The sequence below is a fragment of the Equus przewalskii genome, chromosome 5 (genome assembly GCF_037783145.1).
Source record: "Equus przewalskii isolate Varuska chromosome 5, EquPr2, whole genome shotgun sequence".
NCBI classification, from domain to species: Eukaryota; Metazoa; Chordata; class Mammalia; order Perissodactyla; family Equidae; genus Equus; species Equus przewalskii.
In genome coordinates, this window is record NC_091835.1 from 29824733 (window position 1) to 29840531 (window position 15799).

At 37.6% G+C, this 15799-nt stretch overlaps 2 protein-coding genes across 10 annotated transcripts in view; one reads left to right on the plus strand and one right to left on the minus strand.

The window, feature by feature from the left end:
• Positions 1–9458, minus strand: part of CACNA1C (calcium voltage-gated channel subunit alpha1 C) — a 680887-nt gene extending 671429 nt beyond the window's left edge. For all 8 annotated transcript variants that reach the window (XM_070620344.1, XM_070620343.1, XM_070620341.1 and 5 more), the window contains exon 1: positions 9044–9458. In XM_070620344.1, coding sequence (XP_070476445.1) covers positions 9044–9182 — 139 coding nt within the window. In that variant the 5' untranslated portion in view covers positions 9183–9458. The remainder of the gene's footprint in view (positions 1–9043) is intronic.
• Positions 1–15799, plus strand: part of DCP1B (decapping mRNA 1B) — a 53358-nt gene that overhangs the window by 23628 nt on the left and 13931 nt on the right. For both annotated transcript variants that reach the window (XM_070620350.1, XM_070620351.1), the window contains 2 exons: positions 12058–12124; positions 14305–14440. In XM_070620350.1, the coding sequence (XP_070476451.1) occupies positions 12058–12124; positions 14305–14440 (203 nt within the window). The remainder of the gene's footprint in view (positions 1–12057; positions 12125–14304; positions 14441–15799) is intronic.

The following is a 15799-nucleotide window of genomic DNA, read 5'->3' on the forward strand; positions in this document are numbered from 1 at the left end:
AATAGCACGTAACTTACTAGAATGGCTAAAATCTTTAAAAACTGACATTACTAAGTGAAGATATGGAGCAACTGCAGCATTGCTGGAGGGAGGGTAATATGGGGCAACCACTTTGGAGAATTGTTTGGCAATTTCTTATAAACTTAAGCATAGAATTATCATATGATTCAGCAAGTTCCTGTCAGGTATTTACTTAAGAGGAATGAAAACATATGTCCGTGCAAAGACTTTACAGAAATCTTTTTAAAAATTTTATTAATAATAGCAAAATAGAAAAAAAAAGCTGGAAATAACCCAGTTGTCCATTCTTCAATAAGAAAATGGGTAAACAAATTTGGTATATCCATATAATGGAATACTACCCAGCAATAAAAAGGATGAACTACTGATATATTCAACAACGTGAGGAATCTCAAAAACATCCTGAGCAAAAGAAGCCATCCACAAAAGAGCATGTACCATATAATCCCATTTATGTGAAGTCTCAGAACAGGCAAAACTAACATATGGTGACAGAAGTCAGGAAATTGTCGTCTCTGCTGGGGTTGATGGTGAAAGTGGTGTAGTTGTTGACTGGAAAATGTTTTATGTCTTGGGTGGTTGATTACATTAGGAGTGTATTATTGTCGAAACTCATCAAACTGAGCACTTTAAATTCTGTGCATTTTATGGGCTGGAGACATGAACAGACGTTTCTCCAAAGAAGATATACTGATGGCCAGTAGGCACATGAAAAGATGCTCATCATCGCTGATCATCAGGGAAATCCAAATCAAAACTACACTAAGATATCACCTTACACCCATTAGAATGACAAAAATATCTAAAACTAATAGCAACAAATGTTGGAGAGGTTGCGGAGAAAAAGGAACCCTCATACACTGCTGGTAGGAATGCAAACTGGTGCAGCCACTATGAAAAACAGTATGGAGATTCCTCAAAAAACTAAAAATAGAACTACCATACGATCCAGCCATCCCACTACTGGGTATTTATCCAAAGAGCCTGAAGTCAGCAATCCCAAAAGTCCTGTGCACCCCAATGTTTATTGCAGCACTGTTTACAATAGCCAAGACGTGGAAGCAACCTAAGTGTCCAGCAACAGACGAATGGATAAAGAAGATGTGGTACATATATACAATGGAATACTACTCAACTGCAAAACAGAACAAAATCATTCCATTTGCAATAACATGGATGGACCTTGAGAGAATTATGTTAAGTGAAATAAGCCAGCGAGAGAAAGATAACCTGTGTATGACTCCACTCATATGAGGAATTTAAAACTATGGACCAAGAACAGTTTAGTGGACACCAGGGGAAAGGTGGGGTGGAGGGTGGGCACAAAGGGTGAAGTGGTGCACCTACAACACGAATGACAAACATTAATGTACAATTGAAATTTCACAAGATTGTAACCTATCAATAACTCAATAAAAAAAAAATCTGTGCATTGTATATAAATTGTTTCTCAATTTTAAAAAGTAGAAATAATTTTACCTTATAAAAGAAGACTTTAAAGAAATGAGTACTGAAGTACAATTTGTTACTTTGCTTTTGCCTCCTGGCATTTATTAACCATTGCTTCATCTAACCTGGATTCTTCTTAGTTGACTAGAATGGTACACTGACTCTTCTCAGATTTGTATCTTGGCTTCCTCAACCTGGAAACACAACCATCCTTATTCTGCAAAACATCTTCAAGACTTTAAACCAACATGACACCAAAGTCTTTCATGTAACTTGACCTCAACTGAGAGTTTTAAGTAATTTGAGGTGGTGGAAGTAGTTTAATTTGTGTTTCTAGTTTCCAGGTGGATAGAAATGCTGTGCCCCTTTCCTCTGGCTTGAAACATCTGCTTTCTCCACATGGGCAGGGAAGAAAGGGTTCTTTTTGCTGAGAATATGAAAACCTGTACAGTAATCTTTTTCTTAAGAAGAAGGAATTAACTTTCCACTTCCCTCTTAAGAGTCAATTTTTTTAAAAAGTCAATTTTCTAGCAGAGAGAAACCTTAGCATCTATTCTGCAGTCTTTCCCTGGGACAAAATGTGTAGGAAACAATAGGATTTCAAAATATAATCATAGGTCTTTTCTTGATGGCTGTTATAGGACATGTTAGGACATGATAAGACAAAGCTTACACCTCATAATATGTCCTATAATAGCCATATTATGAGGCATGAGCTCTAATTTCTTCCAAAGCTCCAGTTGAAATGTAACTATATACCCATACTAAATAATAGCAGTAAGAAAGTCAAATTTGCAAACAAAGACAGCTCATAATTTGGAAGCAGCGTTACTTACTGTCCTTAGAATACATTGTGTGAAATGTTTGCTGTGCCATTGTGCTACCATTAGTTGGTTATTGATTATGTAGACTATTGAGAAAGCAGTGGCGTGAGTAATAAATTACAGGCCCCTGAGCGCAGAGACCATTTCTTGTGTTTTGTTTGTAGTCTGTGGTACTGAACAAACACAGAAAATGAACAGATCTGGTTAAGGAGTAGACATGTACAATGTACTTAAAGTAATTCCCAAATCATTTCTATTAATTCTAAAATTGTTATATGTGGATACATGTCTGATGTTTTTGTCCAGCTTTGAAGATGCTCTGGTTGGGGTGATTGAGAAAGAGCCACAAAGTTGCCCAGCTTTCCAAAATACCCCCTATTCTCCACTTCCTGGTAGAGATAGAAAATCCCACCTTTCAAGCTAATGCGAAAAAGCTGAACTGTGTGATTCACCCTTCTGTGGCCGAGGGTGCCAAGAAGTCTGTGCTTTTTAAGCCCTCTCCGAGACCACAGGCTACACAAAGGAATAAAAGGTCTTCCAACTTAACGTATTCTAAAACCTTGAGACTTTATCATCTGTTTTCTTAACCAGAATCAGTTCAGGCAATTATTACAAAAGCAATATGAAAGGTTAAAAGTGAACCCTCTGTAAATTTACTACTAAGAAAATGAAAACCACGTTATCAGCCCACAGATAATTGAGAGTTTATTATTCTATTCAAAGATATTTACTGTATATTGAAAAACTCAAATAGTACTTCTTAACCTTCTTTGGGTCACAAATCCCTTCGAGAATCTGATGAACTTCCTGCCTGCCTCCCTTCCCCACGTCCTCACATATTTTTTGATTGCCTACTGTGTGCCAGGCATTGTTCTAGGGCTCTGTGCTTTGTACTTCTGCACCTCAAAAAACGTCTATTTGCATAGCTACATGCCTTTTGGCATACAGTTTTAGGGATCTTGTTGAACTGAAGCCCTCTAGAGTCAAGAAATATCTTAAAATTAATTATATGGATAAAATACTTGACATTCTTACTGGGCGAAATCTTCGTATTTGCAGGAATAACAGTAGAATATCCTATTCAGTATCTACCCAGCGATATAAGATCCATAAAGTAAACTCATTCAAATTATGTGCAGTGTAGAATGGGAGACAAGGAATTTGACAATTCTTATCCGATCAGAGTAGGTAATCTACACAATCTTAAGGCTTTTTAGTGTGTGTGAGAGGAGTCGTCGGTTGCACTAGATAACCTTCAGGGGCTCTCCACCAGCTCAGTCTGCGCTGCTTTGTGAGAAAGAAAGAAGGCCACTGAAATTAAAAAGCTGTAATGTGGGGCTGGCCCCGTGGCCGAGTGGTTAAGTTCGCGCGCTCCGCTACAGGCGGCCCAGTGTTTCGTTGGTTCGAATCCTGGGTGCGGACATGGCACTGCTCATCAGACCACGCTGAGGCAGCGTCCCACATGCCACAACTAGAAGAACCCACAACGAAGAATACACAACTATGTACCGGGGGGCTTTGGGGAGAAAAAGGAAAAAATAAAAAATCTTTTAAAAAAAAAAGCTGTAATGTGGTCACTGAATCTTACTTTGTCTCTCTCAGCCTCCTTTGCCATGCTAACCAAAAAATTGATCTGTTCACTATGCATCATTGCTTGGAGAGCTAATGTGTTTTCATATCTGATTAAGGGTTACACATCTCCTGCGACCTGAGTGATGAAATTTGTCACTCTGACCTTAAACCCAGAATTACCTTTTTTTTTGTTCTCTCTGTCAGTGCTCAGCTCATGCTGAAAAAAAGAGATCTGAACTCTAAAGAAGACTATGTAAAGAACTGGCATTCTGTCAATTGAAATGGCTCTGAAAAGCCTCATGTAAAGCAAAACTTCACTTTTGAGCCCTGTGCTATCTCTGGGTTTCATGTTTTTGTTTTTCCTTGTGTTGAGTTGTGATACCTGATAGCTCCTTTAAACACACACACGTAAACGTACATACAGTATGGGTAAAAAGTACTCCTCTTCTCTCTGACCACCCAATTTACACAGCCTCTATTATTATTATTTACAGTTAGACTCCTTGTATATGGGATCTTCACATGAATTTCATGGGGAAATGTATATGCATCTCTAAACTTATTTACTGTTGCAATCTGGCATGCTTAGAGGAGAAAGAACCCATGTGGCAAAGTCTTATATGGTGATACACAGATGCTATGTGAGAGTAAAATTAAAGTGAAGTCACTTTTATTTTATCCTAAACCGTAAAAGCTTTTAAGATCCTCAACTTGACCAAGGAGACATCTGCGTGGTAATGCTGTTTGGATTTCTATCCTCCATTTGTTGCTCGGAGAGGGGCTGTCTCTTAGATTTTGTTTTGAGAGCCCAGTTTGGCATGGTAGAAGTCTAAATCTTAGCAGAGAGAAACTGGATTCCTCAGCGTTTCCTGAAATGCTTGATGAGTGCAGCGTCTTTCAGTTAGTTTTCTAGCCAATGACAGTGTGTTGTGTGTAGCAAGTGCTCATCGCGGCTACATGGAGTGTTCGTGTCTATTCTTTTAGAGTCTGTTTTTTATATTACTTGATTTTTGTCCAAAAATCACTTAGAAAATAGTTCCAGATAATCAATTTGAAACTGTTGGGCGAATTTACTTCTGAATACACAGAAGGAAAAATTATAGTCTTTTCATGTTCTTATGGGTTTGAGAGAAAGAAAACAATTTTAGCCAAGAACTGGTATTAGAATTATCCTATATAAACCTTAGAGCTCTTATTTAATAGAATCAAAACATGATTTAACTGTTTATAACGTAAAGGGCTTTGGGAAACATGGTATCTGCTGTATCCGTAATTAGAGATGAAGGTCAAAACGCAGAAAGTATGGAAACTCTGCCTCGCCTTTCTTCAATCAAGAAGTAGCATTAGGCTCCTTTTGCTAGACTACTGCTATATAAAATCTTAGAAATGTTTCAGTGATCATATATTGTATAGTTAGGGTATTTTCAGCAAACCTATTCCTATAATCATTAAAAACTTGATTAAATAATCTGATTCAAATATGAGGAGGTCTGTTTTTCATTAGAACAAATTTTTGTCCTGTAGAAGTACTGTTTTATGTTTAACTTAAATATATATTTCTCATAAACTACAATTATATGAGACTAGACTTATTTTGCTACATTGGGATTCACTTAAGATAATGCATTTTCAGTGTGTTGCTGGAATAATTGACATTGCATATAAATCATGTGTTTTTAAAGCATTTTAGGTACCTGTGTATGTAAGCTTCGGATTACTATTATCAGACATGACTAGAATATAATTATCTTATTTTTTCTGCTAGATCAAAGTACTGTGATACTCTGAAGAGACATGCGTGTGATTTTGCAGATTAATTGCATTTTTTGAGCACTTAGTTGTCAGTGCCTGACAGGTAGTCAATTAGGAACACTGACGTGTGGTAGAATTGTTGTAATACTAACACACATGAGTACATTAGTGCCTACACAGTCCAGGATCGATAGAAACATACAATCCTAGGGAGCTCATACCCTAGTGACAAAATTCCATCAACATTACTTATGTCTAAGATTACCAAATGTTTGGAGCAAAAGAAACTCTGAGTGAAGTCAGAAGGAGAATAAAAGGGGCAATGTACGCGAATCCCCGTGCTGTAATCCCTGGTGGAAGGTGTAATCAATCGATACAGAGGATCTAGCACATCTAGTCTGCAAAGTTTAATTAAGCCACAATAATGATAACTATTAATTTTAGCAATTACAAGGAGTATTGATGATATAAGATCTTCAGGTCTTAGATTTCAATTCAGAGGCCTACCCTCCAGGAGCTCGTAGTCTAGTGGAGGGAACCATTGTGTAAATAATTATGACATGTGCTTTATCTTTTTTTAGTTCAAGGATGTACAAAAAACTACAGGAGCAAAGAAAAAGTCAAGACTGTATATGCCTAGAAGAAGGAGAAAGACTGAGTCTTCGGGGATAAGTAGGAGCTTAGATAGGGGAGAAGACAGTTTAGGGAACTCCTGTTTGTTAATTGTAGTCTAGTATATTTTGAAATTAGTCAGCAAGATTATGAACAAAATGAAAATATAAATTTAAATGGCTAACAAAGCAGAATACGTTGTTCTGTCTTATATTTATTATTACCTATGGCTTTTTCTCTTCGTAATTTTTAAAAAATGTTTATTTACTCTGTTAAATCTCTTAGATTAAAGGAATTTTCCCCAGAAATAAATAAAATTAGGAAGTTAGTACTGTGTAATGAAGGATTCCATCTGACCTTTTACGAAACTGAGGATAGTAGAAGGCCCTAAGGTCCTCATTTTGGGAGAATAATGACCTCTGGAGGTTAGGAAGGTCTAATGACATAACGTGTGTGTGTTGTAAATGAGAACTTTTTAAAAGGTAAATCTGTCTTTTTCTTTGGAGATAAATTCTCATATGTAGTTGGAGATACATATTAATTTAATCCAAATTAGTATAATGCTTTAGTTGAGAGGTTGTTTTTGTTGTTATTAATAGCATTAACTTTCTAATGGAGTTCATTTAGAAAACGAAGGTTATTTTTACTTCACGTTTAGGTTTTCTGTTACCCCCAAAATATTCATGAGTATTAGTCACCCGTAAAATAGAAACTGCTTCTCGTCTACCGTGAACCTTCCAATATTTCATGATCATGGGATCACTGATTTGTGAGGTGCTGTAAAACTATGTCGTATGAAAAGAACCAGAGCAGGGGCCAAAGATAACAGTGCTATGTAGATTCTTAGTGGCCAGTGAAGATTTTGTTTTTAAAAGATTGTGTCTGTGTTTGGTCAGTAAAGCTCAGGCAGAAGGTAAATGAAAGAACATTACTTTAAAGGCATTAAAGAACATGACGAAGAAAGCATTTTTAGTGCAAAGCATTCCATACAGGGTGGAAGTACAGACTGGGCACAGAGTAGCAAAACACAGGCTGTTTGCCGTCTCTGGATGCAGTCCATGGGCAACGTGATTGCTGCTCTAGCATTCACTGCCATAAGCTAGGACCAATACGAGACATCTCGGGTTCCATTATTCCCTTCCTCTTTCTTTCTTCCCTCTCTCCTTTCTTTCCTTCCACACTCAATTCCTCCCTCCCTTCTCTGCATTTTTCCTTTTTTTCCTTTTGAGAGTCCACATGAACCTTGGTTTAAAAAAGACTAATTCCCATCTCTTATAATCAAGCCTACAAATCAGTCAAACATAAAAATTGTTTTATTGTTTTATTTCATTTGTAAAGCTGGGAGAGGGGTATATTTTAGAGAAAACAGATTGAACCAAAAAAAATGACTTTGCCTAAGTCATTTAACCTGTTAGACCGTACATTCCTCATTAGTGAAACAGGTTATTAAACTGCACACTTTTTAGCTGACTTCCGGCTCTAAAACTTCATGGTTCTAACTTTCTAATTTTTAAACTATCTTGAGATCTTTCAGAAAGGTAATAGCTGTGTGTGCATGCTTATTACCAAATGCCAGTAATGAGTCATCATCAGTGGGATCAAATTTATAAAAACTTGAACTAGATAAATGGTACAATAAATCAAGAAATACTGTATTCGAGCAAAGTCTCAAAAACAAGTGTTTATACCAAATATATGATTAGATGTTCTTGGTCCTTACATTGGATTATTTTTCCACTTATTTGAGAAAGGCTTCATGAAAGGAATGGGGTTTGAAGGAGTTTTTAAAACTTTGGTTTATCTTTAAGGGCCGAGAAGAGATTTGTATAATTTATACTGCCACGTATTCACAGCTTTCCTAGTAAAAGGAGAAAACTTCACTGCCTTTTTTGCTGCATACTAAGAAAAACATATTTCTCTATCCTTTTGAGTGAAATTATTTTTTTAAAAAGAAAGAAAGAGAGCATTACCAAATCAGATATCCTTATCCTGTCTATTTAAACTTCACTTATGTATTTATGTATTTTCTGCTTACTGTATGGAACTATACCTTATATTTTAAAGTTGCACAAATATTAGCATGCATCCTTGTTAATGATACAAGCTACCATTCATGATTTGGAGTTGACAGGTATTTTGGGTAAAATATGGACCAAATAATAAATGTCTTGAAAGAACAGATTGTATAGACATATTCATTAGGAACATAAACAGGATGAGGTGGATCCCGAAGAATGTCCAGAATGAGCTAGTGCATCATGCTAATGAGGATCAGAGGCTTCCAGATATATGTGCATTTAAGGACGTTTGATATTGCCTCTAATGACCTCTTAACTAGCATCTTAAATTTTGATCAGTTTTAGATTTTTCTGCGGAAGAAATTAAAAGAGAAAAAATATCATTATCGAATATAAGCAGCTTGCTCTCTTTCTTGTCAATGTATACCTACGATATTGAGGCCTGAAATCTAATATGGAAATTTTGCTTTCCTTAATCTTTCTTGTAGAATTAAAAGGAGCGTAGAAGATCGGTGTTTTAGTAGATATGGAAAGGCAACATTGCATTGCCTCTTTCCTCAAACATTGCTGTTTTTCAGTTGAGAATTTCCACAGTATGACATAAACCTGGACAGTGCAGTTTTAGGCAAAATTTGACACCTGTGTTGTTGGAGGTCCTGCCTTAAATACAAAGAGGATTGCCAAAGAGATGTGTCCTTCCAGCGGGGCAGCCACACATTGTAGGTGTCACTAGAATATTTTAGAGTAAATTTCAACATGCTCTTCCTATTCTTTATCCATTTTTAGGTTTCTTACCTCCAGGAGAGATGTAGAAACAGTTGAGCTGAGCTTCATGCACCAAAGTGCCCTTAAACTTCACCTCTGTTTCGGCAGACGGGTGGCTGTGAAGCGGCCGATATGCAGGCGTAGTGTGCTGGACAAAGGCTCGGAACATGGTGAATTTCCAGATGTGTTAATAGGTCGATTTTTAAAAATAAGTAAATATCCTGCTCGTGAGCTTCTCTCCCTGTAATTTTTTAAAACCTAGAAACCATTCCCACAGGAATGTTTCAGTGCTACACAAGTTTACATGGCCATATCACCTCGCTGCAAATTTAGGTTACAATAAGTACTTTGTCTTAGAATCCTGAAAATTACACCCTCTTTCTTGGTTCTTTTCAGCCTTGTCTTGTTCTTTCTTCCCTTCTGCGCTCACAGCCTGCGTAAAGATGGGCCTCTCACCCAATGCCTTTACAGGAAAGCTGAGATTGAAATGTGAAGTGAATGGTTTCTGTCAGCCTGTCAGCTCATCACCTCCCTGAGGCATGATGGTCTCTGGTTTTTATACATCACCACAAGCGGCTCTGATATCCCCTCTTGTGGAGAAGAGTGATAGGTTTGTCCAGGGGTTGGTAGGCCTTGGGCCTAAGAGGCGCAGAAAACTTCAGTTGGAATGTGCACTTTAATGTTGTGCACGGCGCCTTTCCGTGGAATGCAGCTCAAGTTGCAAAACTATTTTAGGGAGAAAAAGATTAGGCCTGGTTCTACATTTTATCTTGGTGCTACATTTCAGTAACCAGGTCTGTTGGGAAATCTGTTTTTCCCCCCTTGGCTATTTAAATTTTATATGCAAACTAAAAATTAAGTGGGATGAAAAGAGCTATTTCAAAATGATCCATTTTAATCTTAAAGTCATGTTGCTTTAGAGATAAATGGTCGCCTTAAAGAAATCTCCACAATGTTTTAAATAATCACTACAAACCCAGTCTTTCCTTCATTCTGCTTTGACATCTGAAAGATGTTTTCATAGCATTTTCCCTCCCTCAATCTGCATTTGAGTAATCTCACAGTAATGACATTGTCAGACTGCTTTTCTATTTGTATCAGCAGTTTCCTTGGCATCCTATCCTTATGAAAACCTAGTTCCTTATGTCAAATGCCACAAATGTGTAACATCAAAAAAAATGACACCCAAAACATTTCTGCTAATATGTTCTGCTGATGAGACACAAACAGCTGGTTTTCCCTCTGCCATTGGGCCTCAGATTTCTTAGTTATGCTGTGTCTTTCTTCCCTGCTACCACCTTTCTCCTTTGATAGTTTTGGAAAACTCAGTCTCCAAGGAAAGGAAGTTTTCACTGTAATTAAAAAATAGACCAGGCTCCTAGTTTTGTAACTAAGATTAAAGCCACCAAAGCACATAAAGGTATTCCGATTTATTAAGTCGTCGAACGTCAGTGACCCAGTCCACTTTGACTTAGGAGAACATGAGGTTGGGCGCATGTTAGTGTGTAGGAACCTGGGGGGGGCAGTCAGAGTAGGCAGTTAATGTTGACGGACCGAAAAGAACCTCGAATGAAGGTTGCCAATACACATTTAATGATCTTGAGATGAAAGGATTTCTTTTTGATATAAAGACTGTCACAGCACATAGGCTTCAGTTCTTTTTTTCAAAAGATTGTCGATGTAGTAGAGGAGAATATGTGTATTTCTAAGAGGATGAAGTAGTCCTGTTCAAGAGTAAGACAGAAGGTTTTTTCCACTTTTTCCCCTTCACGTGTAGGTAGGTCAGATCAAGATTCCTGGTATACTCATTGTACAAAAAGTTGAAAACCCCACTGCCACCCTTTGCCATGTTAGTAGTTCAGATTTTTAGGGTTCCTTTTTAAGATATCTACTTAAAATAGCACTAAAAAGCCATTTCTTGTACTTTTTGGTATCTGAATCATTACTGACAAGAAGCAGAAATTCTACACTGAGGCATTGGTCAGGTGAGTGGGAAAAAAAATTGTAGTTAAAATATCACAGCTGTTTTAATGACCAAATAATATTCATATAATTAAATGTTTTGAAATTTTAAATTGAAAAAGTTTTCCTTTTAAAAATATATTTTGTTGGTTTTCATTGCCCTGTGATAACATTGCTGCTATTTTCAACGAAGATTTTAAAAATGTGTATGTAGTTAATGCATTACTTACATGATTAATACCACCGGATCGTCAACTAGGTATCGATAAGTGTATTTTGGAACCGCTTAGGCTTTGCTATAGAAATGATGTAGATAGGCACACACTAAAGTATATAATTTATTTCAAAATTGTTAAATGAATCAATAGCAGTATATTATACCACATTTTTCTTTTATTACTAAATGATTAAATCATAGTGATACCTAATCTTTCAGCGGTTCTAAGTTTTCTGTACAAACATTTTGAAGTCAGAGATTTATTATGGAATTTTATTTTTTCTTGCACCTTATCCTAACTTACAGCTTAAAAAGCCAATTTTTAATTAACATATTCCTGGGAGAAGGAGAAGGTAGAGAGGTTTCTAGGCCATATTTGTGCATCAGGTTTCTTAATACTTAAAAATAAAGATGAAACATGTATGAAATGTACAAGTGAAGTATAAAAACAATGACGTTTCAAAGCAAGGAATTTAGAAATTCTGACTTCGTTTTCGATCTATATTTATTTGTTTAAGAAGTGTTTACCAAGTGCCTGTTATGTTCAGGTGCTGTGTTTTTAAGGACAACGTACTTTATTGGATGTGTGTGTGCATTAGACACTGCAGAGTTCTGTACTTTATTGGATGTGTGTGTGTGCATTAGACACTGCAGAGTTCTGTACTTTATTGGATGTGTGTGTGTGCATTAGACACTGCAGAGTTCTGTTTGGGCTGAAAGAATTCCAGTGCTGGGTTTTCAAGCTTTACCTTCAGTAATTGGCCTCATTTATTCAACAAGTATGTATTTTCCTTCAAGATGGTAAGGAAATTTCTTTCCATTTTGTAGTTCTGAAGATTCTCATAATTTGATGTGTTTTTTGCAGTGTCCATTTATGGAATTTGGTTCTATGATAAGGAGGAATGCCAAAGAATTGCAGAGCTTATGAAAAAGTAAGTGCTGAAGGCTAAGTCTTCTCAGGACCTGGTGCCTCTGTTCGTACTCCTGCGTGTGTGACTGCACTCTGGTTGTAACAGAGTGTGTCTCTTACGGCAATCCTTTTGCAGAGGTTGGGAAAGCATTACTCTTGCTTTATAAATGAGAAATAGACACCAATAACAACTTTTTACATTTTCACAAATTGTAGATACGATATATCATGTAGAGTGGTTCATGTCGTTTTCTGTCTGCATGTATGAAATATCAGTAATAAGAGTTGTTCCAGAGGGCAGTTTTCCTTAATATCTTCCTCGTTTGTAAATTAGCACTTCTTTTCTTTGAAAAGTTATCAGTATGTCTATCAGTAAAAAGAACCTTCAGAGCCATTCTAAAAGGCTGCTCCAGATTCCCTAAGATCATTCATTTCCTTCCTACCCTAAACACTTTCCTTTAACTGCGTACCCATCCATGGTCGTAGGCACACAGAATTTCCTCCTGTGTCTCAAAGGCTGTGAGTACTTAGTCTTTCTTTTCAATCTCCTTGGAGATAGCTGAGTTAGTATTAGTTTAGTGATCAGTAGACAGTCTCTCTCTCTTTTTTGTTACTGTTTCTTGTAGTTTCTCTTTCTTGTAATCTCATGATATCTTGTGATTTGTCCCATTCTGCGTTTTGGGAAACAAACTCCTGTGACTTTCCCACTCTTGGCTTCCCTGATTGCCCTGAGAGGAGGGCCCGGATAAGCATGCTGTCTCCTCAGCGGTTGGTCAACTCTCTGATGAGTTCTTGAGCCCCATGGCTGCTCCCTGTGAGGCAGTTATTTCCCTGCTGTTTGTGGGGCCGGTTTAGAGCCTCAGAATGAGGTGAGTTTCCTGCCCGTGCTGTACTCAGCCAGTGACTGGACTCAGCTGAGCACATAGTATGGCTGCTGCCCACACAGATTTGACAAAGCAGCTCCATCTGCAAAAAACGCTTTTTCCTATTTTAAATCCTGGGGCAAGGAAATGACTAAAAAGTGACCCCCAAAAATGAAATGTGGGGAGCACTTTTTTATAAATAAAGATTGATGTCTGAAAATCTAGTGTGTGATAGCTAATTTTAGGCTACTAGCTCAAGTTGCAGGTGGTGATTAAGTGTGTTCAAACTGGTATTTACCACTATAACAACCAGTTCCTAGAACCTTTGTGTTATTGTGAACTGTGCGATGGAAAATAATAGCAGGATTTCATATAGGTTAAAAAATACCCTGTAGCTCAGCCAAGAGGCCGTGTTAAACTCGTGAGCGTTCTGCAGGGATTTCTTAACAGCTGGGGCGGGGCATGATTGCTGACTGGCAGTGAGCACCTGATTTGTGTGGACTCTGAGCCCTTCCTCAGTTAGAATTCAGTCTCTCAATGAATTCTCAGATCTCTTCTGCCATAAACTTCGTGGCATTTATGAAAGAATCTGAGCTTGAAGTTAAAGCACACAAAAGGAAGAATCTTTTTCTCAGTGTCATCTCGCAGCGTATAGGAGCAGCTGGTCTCCCTTCAGTCCTGTTTGCAGGAAAGCAGATGACACTCTTTATTGCTCTGTTTTTAATGCCCCCTCTTCTAGACTGGAATCTTCACTGTGTTTCTAAACCGCCAGAGAACTCCAGGCCTTGAGTTTCTGGAGTCAACCTTGCTTTGACTTCAAGGCACTGTGGAACGAGGTGGGAAATCTCAATTTGCCATGCAGTTTGCTCGGGGTTTGAGAACTCTAAATTGGGTTTCTTCAGTAATTAATGAGTCGTTTCAAATGTTCTAAATAAGTTGGCAGACTTTTTCTGAAAAAGACCAGATAGTGAATATTTTAGGCTTTGCAAGGCCATGTGGACTCTGTCACAACTACTCAACTCTGCCGTTGGTGTGAGAAAGCAACCATAAACGATACGTAAACAAATGAGCTTGCTGTGTTTGTAACCTTCTTTACAAAAACAGGTGGTGGGCCAGATTTGGCCTTCAGGTGGTATTTGCCCAGCCCTTCTCCAGACCATATCTGTTAGTCAGTGTACTCAGGACCTCCCCTCTCATTTTTCTTCTTTCAATTCCTAAGCAATCTTATTTCTAATATGATTATAACAGGATAAAAACAACTGGTGAGAATTGGATGGTTTTACAAACCATTTCTGTTGAATTGGTTTTTCTTTGTGGATTTCCCCCTCTATTTTTCTAGCCTAACTCAATATGAACAGTTGAAAGCCCATCAGGGAGCTGGAGCAGGAATCTCCCCAATGATCCTCAATTCAGGAGAGGGCAAGGAAGTCGATATCTTACGAATGCTCACCAAGGCCAAAGATGAATACACAAAGGTGAGTTTTTGTCCTCCTTTATGATCCACACTTAAATTCCACAGTGGGAACATACTCTTTGGGAAAGACTTAGTGCTATTAATTCTACCAAACAAAATTGTATGAAAAATAAAATCATTATTTGCTTTTAGTGGGCTAAAGAAAACTGTTTGCTTTTAAGTGGATTAAAACGTAGCCTGAGAAATCAGGAGCCTTCATACGTACAAATGGTGCCAACCAGAAGATTTACTAGAAGATCCCATTACAGTAGCAACAAATTATTATAAAATTCTTTGGAATAAAGTTAATAAGAAATGAGCAACACTTATAGGAAGAAAACTTTTAAACACTCCTGAAAGGTGTAAAAATAGGCTTGAACAAATGGAAATATCTGTCCTAATCTTGGATTAGAAGATAAAACTGAAAGCTCTCACTTCTTCTTAAATTAATCTATAAATTTAAGATGATTCCTAAACAAATACAAAGTGGTTTCTTTTCTTCTTTTCTGGATCCAGACAAGTTGATTATAAGGTTAACGTGGAGAAGTAAACAGGGAAGAATAGCTGGGAAACCCTGGGAAAGAAGAGCAGTCTTGCGTGGGAGAGAAGAGGGGAGCAAGCCCCACCAGTGATAGTAAGACATTAAAGCCTAAATACTTAAAACAGGATCGTGTTGATGGTATCGACGCACAGATAGCCACACAGCCCAATGGGACAGATGAAAAAGTCCAAAGTGAGACCCTAAGGTATATGAAATTTAGGATATGATAAAGATGAAAATCTCAAATCAGTTATTTGAATGGATTTTTAAATAAATGATGTAGAATGGATTTTTCCAAATTTGGAACAATACAAAATTGGGTCTGTACCTCATACCATATACCAGGAGAAATTCCAAATGTATTAGAAATTTAAATGTAAAAGTACAACCATTCAAGTACCAGAAGAAACTTCTATGGGTTTCTTTGTAATTTGGAAAAGGAGAAATCTTCCTAACTATACTTCAAAACCCAAAAGCAATTAATTCAGCTACGTAAAAGTAAAAACTAATTTTTTTACATGGTTTAAAAAGAAAAAGCAAAGTAAAAAGATATAAAAACTGAGAAGAGTGGCCGGCCCGGTGGCGCAGCGGTTAAGTTCGCACGTTCCGCTTCTGGGCGGCCCAGGGTTTGCCGGTTCGGATCCCAGGTGCGGACAAGCCATGCTGTGGTAGGCATCCCACGTATAAAGTAGAGGAAGATGGGCACGGATGTTAGCTCAGGGCCAGTCTTCCTCAGCAAAAAGAGGAGGATTGGCAGCAGATGTTAGCTCAGGGCTAATCGTCCTCAAAAAAAAAAGAGAACCTGAGAAGAAATGTTTACACCTAAATAACAGGAAGAAA